The sequence below is a fragment of the Cinclus cinclus genome, chromosome 27 (assembly GCF_963662255.1).
Source record: "Cinclus cinclus chromosome 27, bCinCin1.1, whole genome shotgun sequence".
In the NCBI taxonomy this organism is placed as follows: domain Eukaryota; kingdom Metazoa; phylum Chordata; class Aves; order Passeriformes; family Cinclidae; genus Cinclus; species Cinclus cinclus.
In genome coordinates, this window is record NC_085072.1 from 5,280,583 (window position 1) to 5,298,236 (window position 17,654).

A 17,654-nucleotide genomic window follows, 5' to 3' on the forward strand; every position below is an offset into this window, starting at 1 on the left:
CCTCCAAAATCTTTCACAGCCACATCCCACAGCGTCCCTAACGTCTCCCTCCAACCCCCAGCACTGCATTAGTCCCCAGTATCACCCCACAGGCCCCCCCAGAACTTCCAGCACTTTCTGGGAGACCCACACAGTGCCCCCTCGAACCCCACTTATCCCCAGCCCCATGGGGGACATAGATGCCCATTCCCACAGGTCAAGTGACAAGCATTGAGCACACAGTTAACACCCCCTAAAAAATGTGGGAAAGGCTTTGAGGAGTAAAGGGCTGGAGGTGGAGCTAGAGAAGGTCCCTGGAAGCATCCCTGGCATGAAAAGCTTGGGAGAATGCAGGAGCAAGGGGTCTCAGCCTCACCCTACTCTCAGACACGAGCTTCAGTCCTTAACTGCAGTGAAATATATTTACAGTCAGCTCTTGATTGTGGGTGTGATGGGTGTTTTTGGCATCTCTCTGATACATTTTCACGGAATCCTAGAATGGTTTGGGTTGGAAGAACATTAAAGATCATCTCATTCCACCCCCCACCCCGTTCCACTAGACCAGGTCCCTTTAGAGCAACCTTGTTTAAATTTCAGCCTTGTTTAAGTTCTCGGCCTCAACAACTTCCTGCAGCGCTGAGTTCTGCAGATGAATTAAACATTGCAAGAAAAAGGACTTCCTCTACCCAGGTTTGGATTTCCTGCCCTGTCAATCCTGGCCCAGGGAGTGGGATTGTCTCCTCATCTCAATTTTACTGCCTTTCCAGGGGAATGGGGTGAAATTTTGGGAGACACTCCTGGGCAAAACCCAAATCCCATGGCTGGGGCACTGAAAGCTGCGGTCAAAGATTTGTTCCAACTTGTCAGAAGCTCGTGTGGGTTCTCAGCTTCCAAGGTGGATTCATCCAAGCAGGATGGTGGTAAATGCCTGCTGACTTTGGGCTGCTAGCCGAGATCTTCCCAATTTTGGCTTGGCTGAGGCAGCTTCTCTAATTCTTGTGGAGCACCTTGAGGAATTTCAAACAGCTTAAAAGGAAACCACCTGATTAAAAAAAAAAAAAGCATCCTGTGGTCCAAATAAGTATGCATTTCCCTCTTGCTATTAATATCCCAGGCCTTGATCCTCCTCCAAATACTCGTGCAGGCGTTTAATGGCTTGCAAAGGAGCGGTGCCTTTGATCCCAGAGTGGGAATGTTTGCTGGGACGTGAATTATTAAAGGTGAAAGATGCTTTCAAGTGCAACATGCTACCCATGTTTTCCAATGTGATTTATTGCCTGCCTGGTGTTTCTCCCAGCCTGAAAATGAAAAATTCATTTCCAAGTTTGGCGGGGAGGTTTGGAGTGGAGTAATTCATGCTTTGGGCACAAACTTCATCCTTTTTTCTGGAGATGATTTCCAGAGGAATAAGATAGACATTTTTTTCTGCCTGTTCTGGGAAGCCTTTTGTTCTGGGAAGCCTTTTGGAAGCCTCTGGGCCCTGTTTGAGCTCCCTGGTCCTTCCCTGCAGCAGCAATATTGCAGTGGCGAGGAATTGCTGCAGCTGCTGCCATCTAATGGGAAAATTCAGCCTCCACGTCCTCAACTCTTCATTTTGGAATCAAATAAAACTGTTTCTTGCACAATCCTGCTGCCACTCAGCCAAGCAGTGGCTTCCACGTGCAATCCCAGCGTATTTAAGCAAAAGGAAAAGCTTATCTGATTGGTGGCTTTACATAGAGAAGAGTTACAGACCCAGTAGAAAGAAGTTTTTGGGTTGATCAGGCTGAAATGGTGCTTCTCTTATTATGGATCAAATTTGCAAAGTACACTTGAATTTATATTATTTTTAAATAAAAGAAGAAATAGTGAAGAGCATCCCGAACAACAAGAAAAAGCCATTCCCAAATACCAAGCCCAGGCACAGCTCTGAGCTGAGCCACAAAAATCCTTCCTCAGGAGCTGCTTCATCACTAAAAATATTGTATAAAGAAATACAGTAAAGAGGGATGGACAGGGAATGGGAGCATTAAATATATTGCATTAAGAAAATAAAGTGTTTCAATGAGGGGGCAAAAGGAAAATGCCTTGTGATAGGCTGGGGGGAGATGCAGAGGATGGAGACTTAGGGTACAGAGAGAGGTACTGGAATGATAAATTTGGATATGCAGGAGAAATAAATCATCTTTAAAGGACTCAGAAATTCCAGAGCTGCTGCAAAGTTGGACCCTGGCTGGTGAAGCTAATATATTAAAAAGATATATAATTATATATGAAAATGTACAGTGTTGCTAGAAGTCCAACTCCTGTTGTCACTTTATTTTTCTAAAGCACAAACTGATTACTATTATGCTTTGCCATTATGTACATATTAATAATAATAGCAACAAAAAACAAACCCAGCTAGGCAGATTTATTTCCCCAAACTCTGCACATAAGCAGTCTTTAAATACACCTGTTGAACTGCTGGGATTTACATGGAACATATAAAATACTAAAATATGGCACTTGTATTCTTATTTATTTAATCTGTATGTAGTTTTTTCTGAAAAAAAAATCAAGCTATGAAAAGATAACAAAAACCCCCTTGAAATTGTGACATGTGTTTATTTAGATTTTTCAAGCTGGATTTCAAAACAATTCAGTACTTCACAAAGAGCACAAGGGTGGGATGCAGCAGCTTGTTCTACTGTGCCCAGCCTGAGATCTGCTGCAATGAAAAAAAAAAAAAAAAAAAAAACTCTTGCAAGCATTTATCTTCTTCTTATCCTGGACATGCTCTCGGGGCTTTTGAATTTATTTTGAGCAAAATACTCAGTAGTTTCTGTCAAGCCCCATCACTGCTCTCTGGCAAGATAAGCCAGGGAAGGGAAAAATTTGCTTTATCTTGTCTCATTGCAGGGATTTAAGTGCATTTAGAATATACTGAGTATCTCATTGTTCCTGATCAAATCCAATCTGATTGCAAAGCCAGAGCAGAAGTCCCCACAGCCCAGAGCACCAACAGCACAAAACCCCCTTGTTTTATACACTTGGATGGCTTCAGGTTTTCATTTCATCAATCCCAAAGCTTGGGTTTACTCCCTGATGCTTCCAGTACCTTTGTAGCATCTCAGACCCAGCTGGGTTCCTTTTCTGCCTCTTTTTTTGCCCTACTTTTGTTCTCCAAAAGAAAGTGGTAAAGTTCCCTGAGAAGTATTTGGGTGTGCTCTGAGGGAATGGGAGGGGGTCCCCCACAGCAGCTTTTGCTCTCAGCATCCAAAGAAGATCAGGCAAGGAAGACACACAGGAAAAGAGGTGTCCAAGGCCTATTTTTATGCTTTCCTGGCTGTAGGTGCAGTTTGAGATCAGTGTGTGGGGTGTCTGTCCATCACCAGCAGCAGCTGTTTTTCTTCTGGGGTGCCTTCGGTACCTCTTCTGCCTTATTTTTCAATTCATCTTCACGAATTTTGAGCAACCTGGGAGAAAAGAAAGTACATTAGCTGAATGTTTCCCCCATATTTTGTATTGCTGTGCTGTTTGTTTTGACAAGCCTTGGTACAAGAGGCTCAGCACAGCTGAAAGGAGTCAGGATCCTTCCAGCTCTGTGTGATCAGAGAGCTGGGGGTGCTCCTAAAAATGCCAGCCTAAATCAGATGACAGACAGAACTTGTTTCAGTCAAGCCAGAGAGAAATCAGCAGCATCCCCAAGAGGGTTTTATTCACCTCCTTGCAATGCTGGTTCTTCAGGAGACAAGTTAGGGCAGTGCTAAGTGCTCATCCCAGCTTGTGCTGCCCTGAGTTTTCCCTGACATTTGGGCATGGAGTCTCCGGTGACAATGACATCCCAGTATTTGGAGTTAAAAAAGCAGGGAGGGAGCCCATTAAATGGAGGACATCTGGAAAAAATCCAAGCTCATGGCTCACCTGGTGAAGCTGACCATGGACTCAAAGACGTTGTGGCCCGAGGCAGCACTGCACTCGTAAAACATGAGCTGATGCTCCTGGAAAACACAGACCCCAAATAGAAATGGAATGTTCTTGCACTGGAATAGCTTCATGTGGGAATAAATAGCCATGGGATTGTCCCAGTCATGGGGAAACAGGAGGGAATCAAGGAAACAAATAACTCAGTAACTTATTCACTGGAACATGAGGGTGAAATCCAGATTTTCTGGTTGCTGCAACACCAGCTTTTAATACCAAGTAAAAGGCTGACTGCACAGACAGAAGAATTTGTGATGCCTTCTGGTTATGGGAGTGAACACAGAGAGAGGCATAACTAGATGTTCCCAACTCTTTTGTTCCCTACCAGTTTGGGAAAATAAGCATCTATTCCTCATCTCCATTTGTAACACTGGTCTATGGATTCTGGGCCCATGTCCCTTAAGCTTTAAAATTAAGTCAGTAAGGGTGAGATTCTTCTAATTCTCCTCACCTAATTTTTATTAGCCATCTAAGTTTGAAGAGATTAATCAAACTTCAATAATTTCAGGATAGTGCTCAGTGGGTTAATTTTTTTATGATTCTGGGAAGATACTCAACACTTCACAGCAAAGTTAAGCAGAGCTGAAAATGTTTGAATTTACAAATCCAGTTCCATAAATCAATTGACTGGAATGGTACTAAGGCAAAATTAAAGTGGCAAAGGGAAAGCAAGGGAGATGGGTTCAGAGAACATTTTGTCAGCTGCAGTGATGCATGAGGGGTAAATTCAGGGCTTTCCCCTTTCTCCAGCTTTCCAGGTTGGTGGTGTCCATCCTTAGCTGTCCCTGCCCTGCCTGGGTGTCTGTGCTTCACCACCTACCTTGGCCAGGCATTCCCCCTCCTTTGTAGGGACCTTTCTCTGGGCAGCACAGTCGGTTTTGTTCCCAAGAAGCAGAACAGCAACTCCATCCTCTGCTGCTTCCTGAGTGAGAAAGAAGGGAAGATCAGGACAGCTTCAAAATCTTCCTTGAATCCCAGCTGGCCTACACATATCCTGGAACACCGTGACTGACACCCATGAATTTGGGTTAATAACAAAATTTTAAATTCTTAAATAAGTTCAGCAGCATTTAAGAAATTATTTTTTCCTCCTCAGTCGTCTGTCCATGTCTATTAACAGGACAGAGCACTGGATGAGTTACACTCGTAATGAATTCACTTTGTGTTCAACTGCAGCTGACCCCTGAAGGTGATCTGGCTGGGCTTTTACAGGCAATATCCTATTTTGTTTCAGCATTTTCAAACACTGGCTTTGTGTCAACTGGAAATCTCTGAAAAGAAGTTTTTAATAAGCCTTGAATCACCTCCCATTCCGCAGGACTCAAAGTGGACTATTCTTGATGTAAAAGCAACTTTTTCCATTCCTTTGCACTAGTTATTAATTGTTTAAGAGTTAATCATTACCCTACTGGTGCTATCAACAAATTACCCTGGGAAACACTGCCAACGTGTGAAAATCGTCCGTATCTGACTCTAATCCTTCACGAAAAATTATTTTATAATGAAAGCAATGCAGAATACCCTTTCCAAAGGGCTTGGCCACTCCTATCAGTCCCGGGAGCTCGGGACCTCCCCCACCTGGATGCAGCTGAGCCAGTAGCGCAGGTCGCAGAAGGAGTAGTCGGAGGTGATGTCGTACATCAGCACCACCCCGTCCGCCTTCCGGAAAAACTGCTTGGTCATGCTGCGGTACCTGCGGGCATTTGGGATGGTGACCGGGATGGTGTAAGGAGGTTCTGCTTAGGGGTGATGTGAAATCCTACTGGAAAAGGTGGGAATGAAGGTCTACAAAACAGGCAACCCCCAGATTTGGCTCTTGTCCTGATGGCAGGGGCCACAGGAACAGTCTTAATGCTAGTTTTATCTTAATTACTTCCTTTATTATCCTTTTATCAGATCACATACTGTACAGAGTCCCTCCTTGAGCAACCTCACCTTTGCTTAGCAAAGCCAAGAATATTAATTGCCCCTAAAGTAACAGGGGGAAAAAAAACCACTCCAGCTTGTGTCCTCAAGCAGCAGAGCAACTCACCTTTCCTGACCAGCTGAGTCCCACAGACGGAGAGCAAAGCGCTTGTTATCCACAACGAGGCTTTTGATCTGATAATCCAGTCCTGGAAGACACAAGAGGGGATGTTTTGATACTGCAGAGTTCTGCCCGGTGACAGAAGATGGATGGAGAAGCAACAGGGGCATGGTCTGAGGCTGCAGCTCCAGGGGTTGGTCCCAGGTGAACCTCTGGCTTCTAGACAGTTAATCACAGGATATTGGGAAGGTCACTCATCTCATGATGAATAAAACCGGGTTGGTGAAGAGAGGAGACTGGAGCTGGAAGGCAAAGAAGAGAGGAAAGCACTGGGCCATGGTTGCTGGTGCCTTAGGGAGGACAGGGAGGAGCAGCATTTCCTGCCCATGAGCATCCAGGCATGGTGGCTTGGGTTCTGGCTGGCCCCTGGGGACTGGCTGTTCAACACGCTTGGCATGAGCTGTAACAGGCATGTGGTGACCTCCAGAAGTTTGTGGGGTGGAGGAAAGGGAATTGCAGCCATGATCCAAGCAGATGCTTGGAGAGGGAATGGAGGAGACCTACCCACAGTGGCCGTGAGGTGGGGGTTGAAGGTGTCAGCTTGCAAACGGTACAGGAACGACGTCTTGCCCACGTGGGAGTCCCCAACAAACAGCACGTTGTACAGGTGGTCTGGGTCCAGGGGAGTTTTAGGACAACCCCTTGGGGCAGCTCCTGCCCCACCTGCAGTCACAGCCCCTGGCTCTCCTGGGCTGGGTTCATCTTTCGGGCTCATTTTCTGACCAAATTCTTGCATCTTCTCTCGTTGACCAACACTGAAGTCTTTGCTCTGTTCTCCCAAGAGCTGCCTTTGCCCCAGTGAGTTATCTCCGGGGACCATCCCCAGCTGCTCACTCCCAGCACCTTCTGGCTGCACTGTGTGCAGTGTTGATGCTGGTGGCACCTCTTGCTTTGGACTCTCAGCAGGTGCAGCAGCTGTGTGCTCTGGTTCCATCGTGGGTGGTATCTCCCCCTCTGGCTGTTTGGCCACCATGTGAAGCCTCCCCTCATGTCCCTGTGCTGAAACCTGCTCCTGAGGCTCCCTTTGGGCTGCCTGTCCCGGAGCACAAAGCCGCCACACATCTGGAATGAGAACATCCTCCTGCATCATCGTTTCCAGCTTTTGGGGGCTGATTTGTAACAGCCCCTCGGAGACCAGGGAGGCCAAGGCAGTGTCATGGTGGCCCTGGTTTAGTCCTAGACCCTGAGTTTTCACTCCATTCTTCACCCCTGCCTCCAGCCTCTCTCCCTGTGCCACCTCCAGCCCGTGAGCTCCATCCAGAAACTTCCCCTTTGCAGGAGCCTTCCCTCCCTGCAGTAATTCCTGTGCCTCCAGAATCTGCCCCTCAGGACCAATACATTCTGCCAGTTTTGCTTCCAGACTAGGGCCCTCTGCAGCAGTGACAGGCTCAGGACACCAAACAGCCTCAGCTGGAGGGAGCACATCTGCAGCAGCAGCTCCTTCCCATGGGTTTGCAGTAGGAGATGCACCCAGGGCTGCCTCCAAACCTAGAGTGAGGCTCTGCTCCCCTTCCCACATCCCAGCTGCACCCAAAGGTGTCAGATCTGCCTCCGTGCACCCTCCTGAGCCTGATTTGGGTTTCTGCTGATCAGTAAACACCTGCACATTAGCATGAGTGTTCTGGGCCTCCAGTGTGTCCAGGCTTCCAGCCTCCTCCTGTGGCTGTCCTCCTCCACCAGCCCCCTCTCCCTTTCGTCCTTGTGCTCCCTCTGGACCAAGCACAGACTCCTGTGGCAGCCCATTCTCACCTTGTCCTTGTGCCCCATCCTCCTCATCCTCCTCAATCTGAACAACTCTTCCCGACTCCCCTCCCCATGCAACCCCTGGGCTGAGACCCACACACAGCTGCAGATCTGCCTGGACATCCTCTGCTCCCACTTCCACTAAGTCTGCTTTATCTCCCTGATCCAGCAGAAGCACATCTGAATCCAACCTCCCTCCCTGCTCAGTCTCCGAGGATCCAGTCTCACCCGAGGGCTGCAGGTCTGCCTCTGTGCTTTCTCCTGGGGTCAGGCTGAGCTCATCCCTCCCTGCAATCAGCTGCACATTGGCACCACTGCTCTGATCTTCCATTGTGTCCAGACTTTCAGCCTCTTCCCCTGGTTGCAGACCTGCACCACCCTCCTCTCCCTGATCCAGGTTCACTCCACCAGGACGAGGCACGGGCTCATGTGGCAGTCCGTGCTCACCCTGTCCTTGTGCTCCATGCTCTTCCTCATCCTCCTCAATCTGAACAGCTCTTCCACCCTCACCTCCCCAAGGGGTTTCTTGGCTGAAGCCCCCACACGGCTGCAGATCTGCCTGGGCAACTTCTGCCTCCACTTCCAAATACTCTGCTTTATCCCCCTGATCCAGCTGAAGCACATCTGAACCCACACACCCTCCCTGCTCTGTCCCCATGGAATCAGTGGGGCTTAAGGACTGCAGATCTGCCTCTGTGCTTTCTCCTGAGGCTGATTTCAGCTCATCTCCCTCTGCAATCAGCTGCACATTGGCACCACTGCTCTGATCTTCCATTGTGTCCAGACTTTCAGCATCCTCCTGTGCTTGAATGTCTTCCTCAACCCCCTCTTCCAGCCTGACCCTTGATCCCTGCAGATGAGGCACTGGCTGATTTGGCAGCCCATGCTCACCCTGTCCTTGTGCACCATCCTCCTCCTCCTCCAGCTGAAAAGCTCCTTTACCTTCCCATCCCCGTGGAGCCCCTGGGCTGGTACCCTCATGGAACATCATATCTGCCTGGGCATCCTCTGCCTCCACTTCCAAAAACTCTTCTTTATCCTTCTGGGCCAGGGGATGCACATCTGAACCCAGACACCCTCCCTGCTCTGTCCCTGAGGATCCAGCCTCACCCATGAGCTGCAGATCTGCCTCTGTGCTTTCTCCTGGGGTCAGGCTGAGCTCATCCCCCTCTGCAATCAGCTGCACATTGGCACCACTGCCCTGGCCCTCAGCAGTGTCCAGATTTTCATCCTCTTCCTGTGCTTGCATGTCTTCACCAGTCCCCTCTCCCTGCCCAGCTCCTGATCCCCGCACATCAAGCACAGGCTCATGTGGCAGCTCACCCTTTCCCTCTCCTTGTGCCCCATCGTCCTCCTTCTCCATCTCAACATTTGTTCCAATTTCTCCTCCCTGTGGGACTCCTGGGCTGAGACCTTCTGACAGCTGTGTGTCTTCCTGAGCATCCTCTGCTCCCACTTCCACTAACTCTGCATTAATCATCTGATCTAGGGGCTGCACATCTGAATCCAACCTCCCTCCCTGCTCAGTCTCCGAGGATCCAGTCTCACCCGAGGGCTGCAGATCTGCCTCTGTGCTTTCTCCTGGGGTCAGGCTGAGCTCATCCCTCCCTGCAATCAGCTGCACATTGGCACCACTGCTCTGATCTTCCATTGTGTCCAGACTTTCAGCCTCTTCCCCTGGTTGCAGACCTGCACCACCCTCCTCTCCCTGATCCAGGTTCACTCCACCAGGACGAGGCACGGGCTCATGTGGCAGTCCGTGCTCACCCTGTCCTTGTGCTCCATGCTCTTCCTCATTCTCTTGGTGCTGAACAACTCTTTCCCCCTTCCGTCCCTGGGGGGGTTCTGGGCTGAGACCCACAGAGAGCTGCAAATCTGCCTCCAGCAGTTCCAGTGCCTGAGACTTAACTGGGAACAGCCCACACAAGTCTGGGCTGCCCACAGGTGTTTCTGCTGGGGAAGGACCCTCACTGTACCCTGCAGCAGCCCCCATTTCTCCTCCCAGCCCTACCTCTGGTTTATCCTTCTCCAGCTGCACACCTGGATCCACACCCCCTCCCTCCCGTATCCCTGGGGATCCAGTCTCATTCCAGACCTGCAGATCTGCCTCCACCTCTGCCAGCAGCTCCATGTTGGTGCTGCTCTGGGCCTCCATCAGTTCCACATCTGTTCCCACCCCTCCCTGGCCGTGGGTGGGTGGCACAGCCGCTGCCGGTGGCTCCAGAGTGCCCACGCTCCCTCTCCACCTTGTGCCTCCCCAGGCACACCCACCCTGCTGCTGCTGCTCTGCCTCCCTGGGCTCTGCTTCCTCCATCTCCTCTTCCTCGCCCCCGGCTCTGCTGCTCCCTGCACTCTCAGCTTGGGCTGGCAGCACCTCCAGCACTTTGGAGTCCGTGGTCTCTCCTCGGGGCTGCACCTCCCTCCTGGCACGCTCCTCATCCAGCACTCCTGGGCCAGGAGCCACTTTCACCTCATGGGCTGCTTCCACTTGTTCCTCTGCCCAGGATGGTGGCTGTGGCTCCAGGTGCTCTCCCAGCTCGGTCTGCAGTTTCCCAGGGAGCCCCGATGCTGGCTCAGCCCGTTCCTGCAGCGCCGTGCCTGGGACCTGCACACACTCACCCAGCATCCTGCCTGCCTGCTGCTCGTCCGTGGCAAGGCACTGTCCCACTGCTACGCCTTCCTGCCCAGGCTCAGGTGGCCCCAGACCTGCCTCCAAATCTTCTCTTTGGCTTATCTCCACTTCCTCAACATCTCCCAGGAGCTGTGGTTTTGCCCAAGCTGTTTTTTTCTGCAGCCACCCTTCTCCCTCCACCTTAGTCAGCACCTGCTGTCCTGTCTCCATGCTCTCTCCCAGATGCTCAGCCACATTTAGCACCATCTCCTCCAAACCAGCACCCTTTCCTTGCAGGAATAACATTCTCTGTGCCTCGTCTGGGCTCTCTCCCTGCTCTGCCCCTGGCTCCTGAGCCATGCAGTGCCCAGCTCCTGTGGACCCACCAGCCTGTGTCACATCCGGAGCACGAAGCTCAGCTGTGGCTGGTCCCTCTTGCAGGTCTCCTTCCAGCAGCTCATGGTGCACATGGCCAGGGAGGGTCTCCTGAAGGATCCCAGGGGTTGTTTCATGGGCTGTGGCTGCCTCTGGCCCCGTTTTGGGCTCAGCATTGTCCCAGGGGTGACAGGGAGTGTCTGCCAGGGCAGGGGGTGCACCCAGTGCCTCTGCCTTCAGATGTTTGCTCAGAGCGGCAATTGCATCATTCATCTCTCTTAGCAAAGAGCTTTGGTCAGAGACACCTTCCTCTTTCAGAGATTCTGGGAAGGGGTCCTCTTCTGCAGAGCTTGCTTTCCGTGGGGTTCCTGGAAGGTTTGTTTCTGCTGGCAGCATTTCCCAAACCCTGGAAAGGGCAGAAAATGGGGGCAATGAACCAGCTCCCAAGTTAGGCTCCAGCTCCCTCCCATCCCCAGTCAGTCCCAGAGGGTCTCTGATCTACAGCCTCACCTCATCCCTCTCCAAACCTGATTTTATTTCCCCTCTGGGTCCATTTGGAGTTCACACAGGCAGCAGTGGGGGCAGGGGAAAGGGGGATGCACATGCAGGGAGCCAGACCCGGGCCTGCATCCTGGCCTCTTCCCAGTACCCATATTGACATTATCAGACAGGGAAACACAACTCTCAACCAGGTACAGCAAGTTCCTGAGCCAAGGGAATGATGAGCTGGGATAAGAGATGTAAGCTCCAGAGTGAGAGATGAGTGGGTGGGAGAGGAGTGCTAAAAGGACAAAATATCACTGTTTGCCAGGGGAGGGTGGAGGGAGAGCCTGGGGCTCAGCCCCAGCTCGCAGACCCCAGGGGCACACATGGGAGCAGCAGCACCCCTTACACTTGGTGAGGGCTCTTGGCTTTGCTCTCGCTGCTCTGGGATCCCAGCCTGATCCGCATCTCGGAGCGGAACTTCTCGCTCTTCCCAGGACTCAGCTGCAGGAAACAGGGTGGGAAAAGGACAGAGAAAAACGTTTTGTGAGGGAGAATATCCACCTGAAACGATGTGGAGTTCTCTGATATCCAGCTGTACCCACCCAAAATCTTGGGGGCACCAGAAGTAAGGTGCTGCAAGCCCCTCCCTTCCCAAACATCTGCACCAGCCCCGTTTGAGGGAGCCTTTAGAGGAGGCAGTGCAGGAGCACCCTGTGCTCTTGAGCTCCTCAGCAGTCCCAAACAGAGCAGCACAAGGTCCTGGTCGCCTGTCCTGTCCCCACACATCCAGCTGAAGTACCTGTGGGGACATTGGCACCTCGATGGGTAACTCTGCCACCACTCTGTCCCTGCAAACACAGAGCACAAGGGTCAAAATAGGAGCTCCATTCTCTTCACCATATCCACCCCTGCACCAGGGGCAGAGTGACAGTGTCAGTGGTAGAGCAGGTCAGCAAAACCCAGTCCTTGGGTCAGTCCTATTGAGCCCTCCTGGGTGAAGGACACCCCCATCTCTCTGGCACTGTCCTCCAGAGGACATTCACTGCATGGGGCTGATAGTCCTTCTTTTTCCTCTGATGTTTTGCACACCAAACCATGATTAACTTGCACCGTGATGGCTGAGGTCCATCCCACTCATTCCCCATCCAAGAAGAAATGATGTGTGGGGACACGAGTGACACAGGGTCATTCAGCTACTCACCCAGGCTCTCCCATGTGCTCCCAAACCACTGTAGCCCTCATTGTCCTCAGGTGGCCCTGGGTCTGCTGCAGCTGCTGGTGCAGGTGCTGCAGGTGATGCTCCAGGGCCCGGTTGCTCTCCTCCAGCTGCTGGTTCTCCCTGCTGGTGACTTGCTGGGAGCTGTGGAGGCTGCGGCAGCGCCGCTCCAGCTGCGGGATGGCAACCAGGACACTCACAGCCCGCCAAAATCCCCACCACAATAATTCATAACCACCTCCTCTAGACCCGGGGCTGAATTACACCCCCACCAGGAGAGTGGTGGGTGGGAAACTCAACTTGTGTCCTCTGGGGATGGAGGGGAGTGCGGGGATGGATGTGTAAAGGGTTCTGTGTGACAGAACCTGCAGCAAGGGCTGGTGGGGACACGCCGGGATCAGCCGTGCAGCACCGTGGGGTTGTTGCAGCACAGCCCAAGGACCCCTGACGCACAAAGGGGGGGTTGTGGCCAGCCCACCTCCACCTGCGCCGCGACCAAGCGCTGCACCTCCCTCTCGCTGGCATCCAGCACTCGCTGCAGCTCCTCGCCGTGCTGCTGGCTCCGGGCCATGCTCTGGGGTGGCACAAGGACACTGGCACCCGCTCAACCATCGGCCGAGGGGGTTTGGGGTGCTGGGTCCCCCCGGCACGGCCAGCAAGGGAACAGGAGCAGCCGGGGGACAGAACCCACCTGCTGCTGCAGCCGCAGCTGCTCCTGCTGGATCTGCTGCTCCAGAGCCTCGCAGAGCTGCTGCACGTCCTTGTCGTGCTCGGCCACACGCCTGTGGTGACAGCAGGGTCGGGGAGGGGTGTGAGACCCCGCTACAGGGGGTGCAGGACCCTGGGACCCCACGCTGCCCTCGGGAGCCTCAGGCTGCGGCTTGGTTTGCCCGGAGGGTGTCAGCCAGCACGGACGTGTCCGGCAGTCCGAGTCCGGCCTTTTTACCATCCCATCCGTGGCTGTAGAGGGAGCCCGACCCCAAACATCGGCAAAATCTCTGCTCCGGCCTCTGGTGGATATGCTGAAAGCACCCAGGCTTCTCCGCACGGCTGGGGTGGCCCCCTCAGAGCCCCATCCCTGTCCCCATCCCTCCTGTGCTATCCCTGTGCACTACCCTGGGGTCACTCACTTGTTCAGAGCCAGCTCCAAAGCCTCCTTCTCGCTCCTGGCTTCTTGGATGCGGTGCCTCATCTTGGCCAGGAATTCCTCCAGGTTGTCCAGCAGCTGGGGCTCATCCTGCCGGAGCTTCACCCAGAGCTGCCAGATCTCCTCTCTGCAGGGAGAGGAGTGTTTTGGGGTGAGCATCCCCCCAGAACCCCCAAAGTCGGTCCAGCTGAGTCATTTAACTCACACTTCTTAAGGTGTGTGAGGACAGGTGAGCACTGGGGTCACTGACCCTGTTCCTATGCTCAGGCCAAAGGCACCTCCAAGGCATTTCTGGGCTCCCTGCCCATGTGCTGCTCTCCTGCCCCAAGCCTTTCCCCCTCTATCCATCCTGCAGGACACCCAGGGGTACCAAGCAGGGCACTTACTCTTCCAGGAGGTTGCCTGTGCCCAGCTGCTCCATGAAGGCAGCGAAATGTCTGCGCTCCTCGCTGTCCACCCCTTCCAGGGCCGGGGCAGGGAGGACCAGCCGGACCCTCCGCGACGCCGTCTTCCGCCGCCGGTGCTCCCTGGCGGCTTTTTGGGAGCTCAGGAACTGCCCTGCTGGCAGATATCCCAAATCCTCACTGCCCAGGCAGGGCAAGAGCAAAGCCCAAACCCCAAGACTTCCCCCTCCACAGCTTCAACAAAGTAGTTCAGCACAGCAGGACCCCGCACGGGGTGAGCTGAGAGCCGATCATGGGGATGATTGATCCTGTGCCACAGAGCAAAGGCAGCACTTCCCAATCCCCAGGACTGTGCCCAGGATCAGCCTGGGCTGCGCTTACAGAGCCCTGCCGTGAACTCCTCTGTGCCCAAGCTCCCGGTGCCAGCGACATCCAGCCCGTCGAACACAAGCTCCAGCTCCTCCCTGCTGCACGGCAAACCTTCCTCCTGCAATTTCTAAAAACAAGGCGAATCAGGGTAAAAACCCACCCGTCACACCATGTCCAGCGACCCCCTCAGTGCTGGACCCCAGGAGACACCCCCATCCTCACCTGCATGTCCGAGCGGGTGACAGCTCCCGCCTGCTCTGCGTCCCTGTCACTGAGGAGGTGCTGCACCCTCTGCACTATTTCAGATGCCCACGGTGGCTCCTCACCAGGGCTGGGTGCTGGCCCCGGGGCCTCCCTGGAGCCCTCCTGCAGCTGCTTGCGCCGGCTGGAGCCCAAGCGCCGGCCCTTGGCGGCCGCACGGCGCTCGGACATGGCACTGGCCAGAGGGGACACTGTGGGTGCTGAGCCTCGCTGGCCCTGTCCTCACTGAACACCTTTGCTCTGGCCTGGTGGGAGACAGCAGAGAGGGACCGAGCTGGAAATTCATTTTGCTGCTGTCGAGGGCCCAAACCCCAATTGCTGAGGAAGGTTTGGCAACAGGAAGGGAAAGCTCTTATCTCCGATTGCACGGCTCACAGGGACCCTGAATCCACAGCAGCAACGGCTGCTCCTGCTGGGCATCCCAGGGGCTCCCAGCCCAGCTCCCACCTGCTGAACAGCTCTTCCTGCCACGGGCCAAGCAGCCATCCCAAACCTCCCCATGCCCTTCCCCGGCTGTGGAGGATGCACAGGGCACCAGCAAGGGCTACCCAGGAGTTGACAGAGCCAGGAGGTGACACCAGCAAAGGACCAGCTAAGGTGATGCTGGAGGGCTGAGCAAGACGTGCTGGTTCCACCTGCCTTCTCAGAGCTCAGGCAGCACCTTTTAAAATTCCTCCCCCAGTCTTCACAGCTGTGAGTCACCTCTGGGCCACGAGGCCTCAGGAGGTTTCCATCACGCTGCTGCTCGCCCAGGCTTGTGGGGCCTGAGCTGGGGACCCCCAGTGCCCTGTCCCCAGCCTGGGTGGGTGGCCGTGTCACTGACAGCCACCATGCCATCCCCAGGAGGGGCTGTTCTTTGTGTGGCAAAGCTCAAACTCCGAGGGAAAGGAACCACAGCCGTGGGGAGCAGTGACGCAGAGCAAGGGGCTGTGCACGACCTGGCTGAGCCCAGCTCTCCCTTCCCAGCCTGGGGAGATGCCAGCTCCTCCAGCTCTCTGCCCCCTCCCTTTTCCATAAGAAACAGATCCTGATAAAACCCAGTGTACATCAGAAATGGGAACAGGGCTCAAAACCAGCCCCAGCCCCTTAAGGCAAGAGGGTCTTGTGGAGTTGCTGGAGTCCTACAGGACCAGAAACACCTTTGTGGTGGTCCCAGCCTCTAAGACAGCAGAAGTGAGAGCTCTGGGGGGCAAGGAGGTGTTTAAGGCATGGAGAAGGCCCTGGTTACCTGTCCCAGCCCCAGGGGAGGTAAGCTGAGCCCACAGCATGATGGAGGCACTGAACAAGCAGGGGGATGGGATGGGATGGGATGGGATGGGATGGGATGGGATGGGATGGGATGGGATGGGATGGGATGGGATGGGATGGAAATTGTGCCCCCCCCAGCCAAGCAGGGTCCCCCATGGCTTCACCAGCTCCCAGTGTCCTGCCTCCCTCCACAGCACCCTGTGCTGCTCCCAGGCCTCAGAAAGGGGCCCCCAGCCACAGTCCCTCACAGGCAGCAGGAAAAACCCCCTTGGATTCCCAACAGCAAAAAATACATCCTTATTTCCCTCACTTTTCTATTTCTTCATGTGATTCCCAAGCTATCCCAGAGCAGCAGGACTTACCCTCCTGACGTGCCAAGAGGGATGCTCAGTGTTGGGGCAGACGAGGTCGAGGGGCTGCTCAGGTCAGAGGGGAGCTGGTCCCACCCCGAGGGTGCCCAGGCCACCCCGTGGCCCTGCTCTCATCTCTCTTACTCAAGGCACTTTCCGTTCTGGGCTGACACAACTGCCGGTGCTCACACATTTCCTGTTTGCTGTGCTGCAAGTGGGGTGTGGGAAGGACCCATCCAGAGGGTCACAGTGCCCCCAAAATGCCCAGATCCCAAGGCTGCTCTGCAAAAGCGCTGCTGGTAACAATTGGGAAGTGCAGCAGTCTCCATCCTTTCCTGGTTTGCAATGGTCTGGGGCTGGGGGGTGTTTGGAGTGGGGAGAAAAACAGCAGACAAACTGCAAATGTTATTTTAAGATTCCAAATAACCCAAAATACGGATTTATCTACAACCCCTGGATTATAATACCCTGAAAGACAGAAAAACCTGAAAATTCCCCCTGTGGAGGCTCTTTGGCCCTGGAATTTGAAGATGTCCCCCCTGTGCTGTCCTCTGATGTTTTTTTTAAGGCTCCTATCTGAATTATGTTCTTAGCTTTAAACCCAGCACCAAACCCACTGGCTGCCCATGGGCTGCAGCCACTCTGCTTTGTGAGGGGACAGGAGGATCAGATGGACCACAGGCATTTTTCCTTCTCTTTAGCTGCAAAATGTGAAGAGAACTCAGGCAGGAGGAAACACTGTTATCTCTAGGGCATAACTTGAGCAAACATCCCCTGGCCCACAGCAGATCTGAGCTCAGGCTCCCAGGGCAGGAGCTGTGGAGTGGAAGCTGATGCCCCAGCTCTCTCTGCCCGTCTAAACTGGTGCAATCCCTCACTGGGAACCAGTCACACTTTGCTCATTTGCTGTTTAACCTGATGAAGCAGCAGCCAGCTCGGGTCCCTCCACTTCTTCAGGGCCAACTGAAAGCTCAGCTGGTTCTTCTCCACACTCTGGGCAAAGCTGGAGCTGCTACCCCAAACTGCAGCATCTCCAAACTTCAGCATCCCCTCGGTCAGGCTGGGGCTCAGTGTGCCTCCTCAGCCTGCAACCCTCTGCAATGTTTGTTGCTGCACAGAGAGGGTTGGATTTTGGCTTTGCTTTCCACAAGGATTTGAGGAGAAAATGTTCCCTTTTAAAGGGAAATAATACCCCTAAATACCACTGAGAGAGCTTGATTTGTGCCCTCTGCCCAGCAAGACTCTGGCATCATGCACAGGGACCAGCAGCAGTCATGGGAGGGCACAGTGCAGGAGGGAGGGTATGATCCAGGAGGGAGGGTATGAACCAGGAGGGAGGGTATGATCCAGGAGGGAGGGTATGAACCAGGAGGGAGGGTATGAACCAGGAGGGAGGGTATGAACCAGGAGGGAGGGTATGATCCAGAAGGAGGG

General features: G+C 53.6%; 1 protein-coding gene across 1 annotated transcript; it reads right to left on the bottom strand.

The window, feature by feature from the left end:
- Positions 1-2,116: 2,116 nt before the first annotated feature.
- RAB44 (RAB44, member RAS oncogene family) lies at positions 2,117-16,584 on the bottom strand. Its single transcript, XM_062509526.1, has 17 exons — positions 16,233-16,584; positions 14,584-14,867; positions 14,374-14,488; positions 13,975-14,146; positions 13,572-13,715; positions 13,133-13,223; positions 12,920-13,015; positions 12,427-12,614; positions 12,025-12,073; positions 11,632-11,726; positions 10,751-11,145; positions 6,515-7,072; positions 5,957-6,038; positions 5,503-5,617; positions 4,745-4,846; positions 3,865-3,941; positions 2,117-3,416 (listed from the first exon to the last, which is right to left on the bottom strand). Exons 2-17 carry the CDS (start codon positions 14,791-14,793, stop codon positions 3,329-3,331), a joined length of 2,577 nt encoding a protein of 858 aa, XP_062365510.1. The 5' UTR covers positions 14,794-14,867; positions 16,233-16,584; the 3' UTR covers positions 2,117-3,328.
- Positions 16,585-17,654: the final 1,070 nt, after the last annotated feature.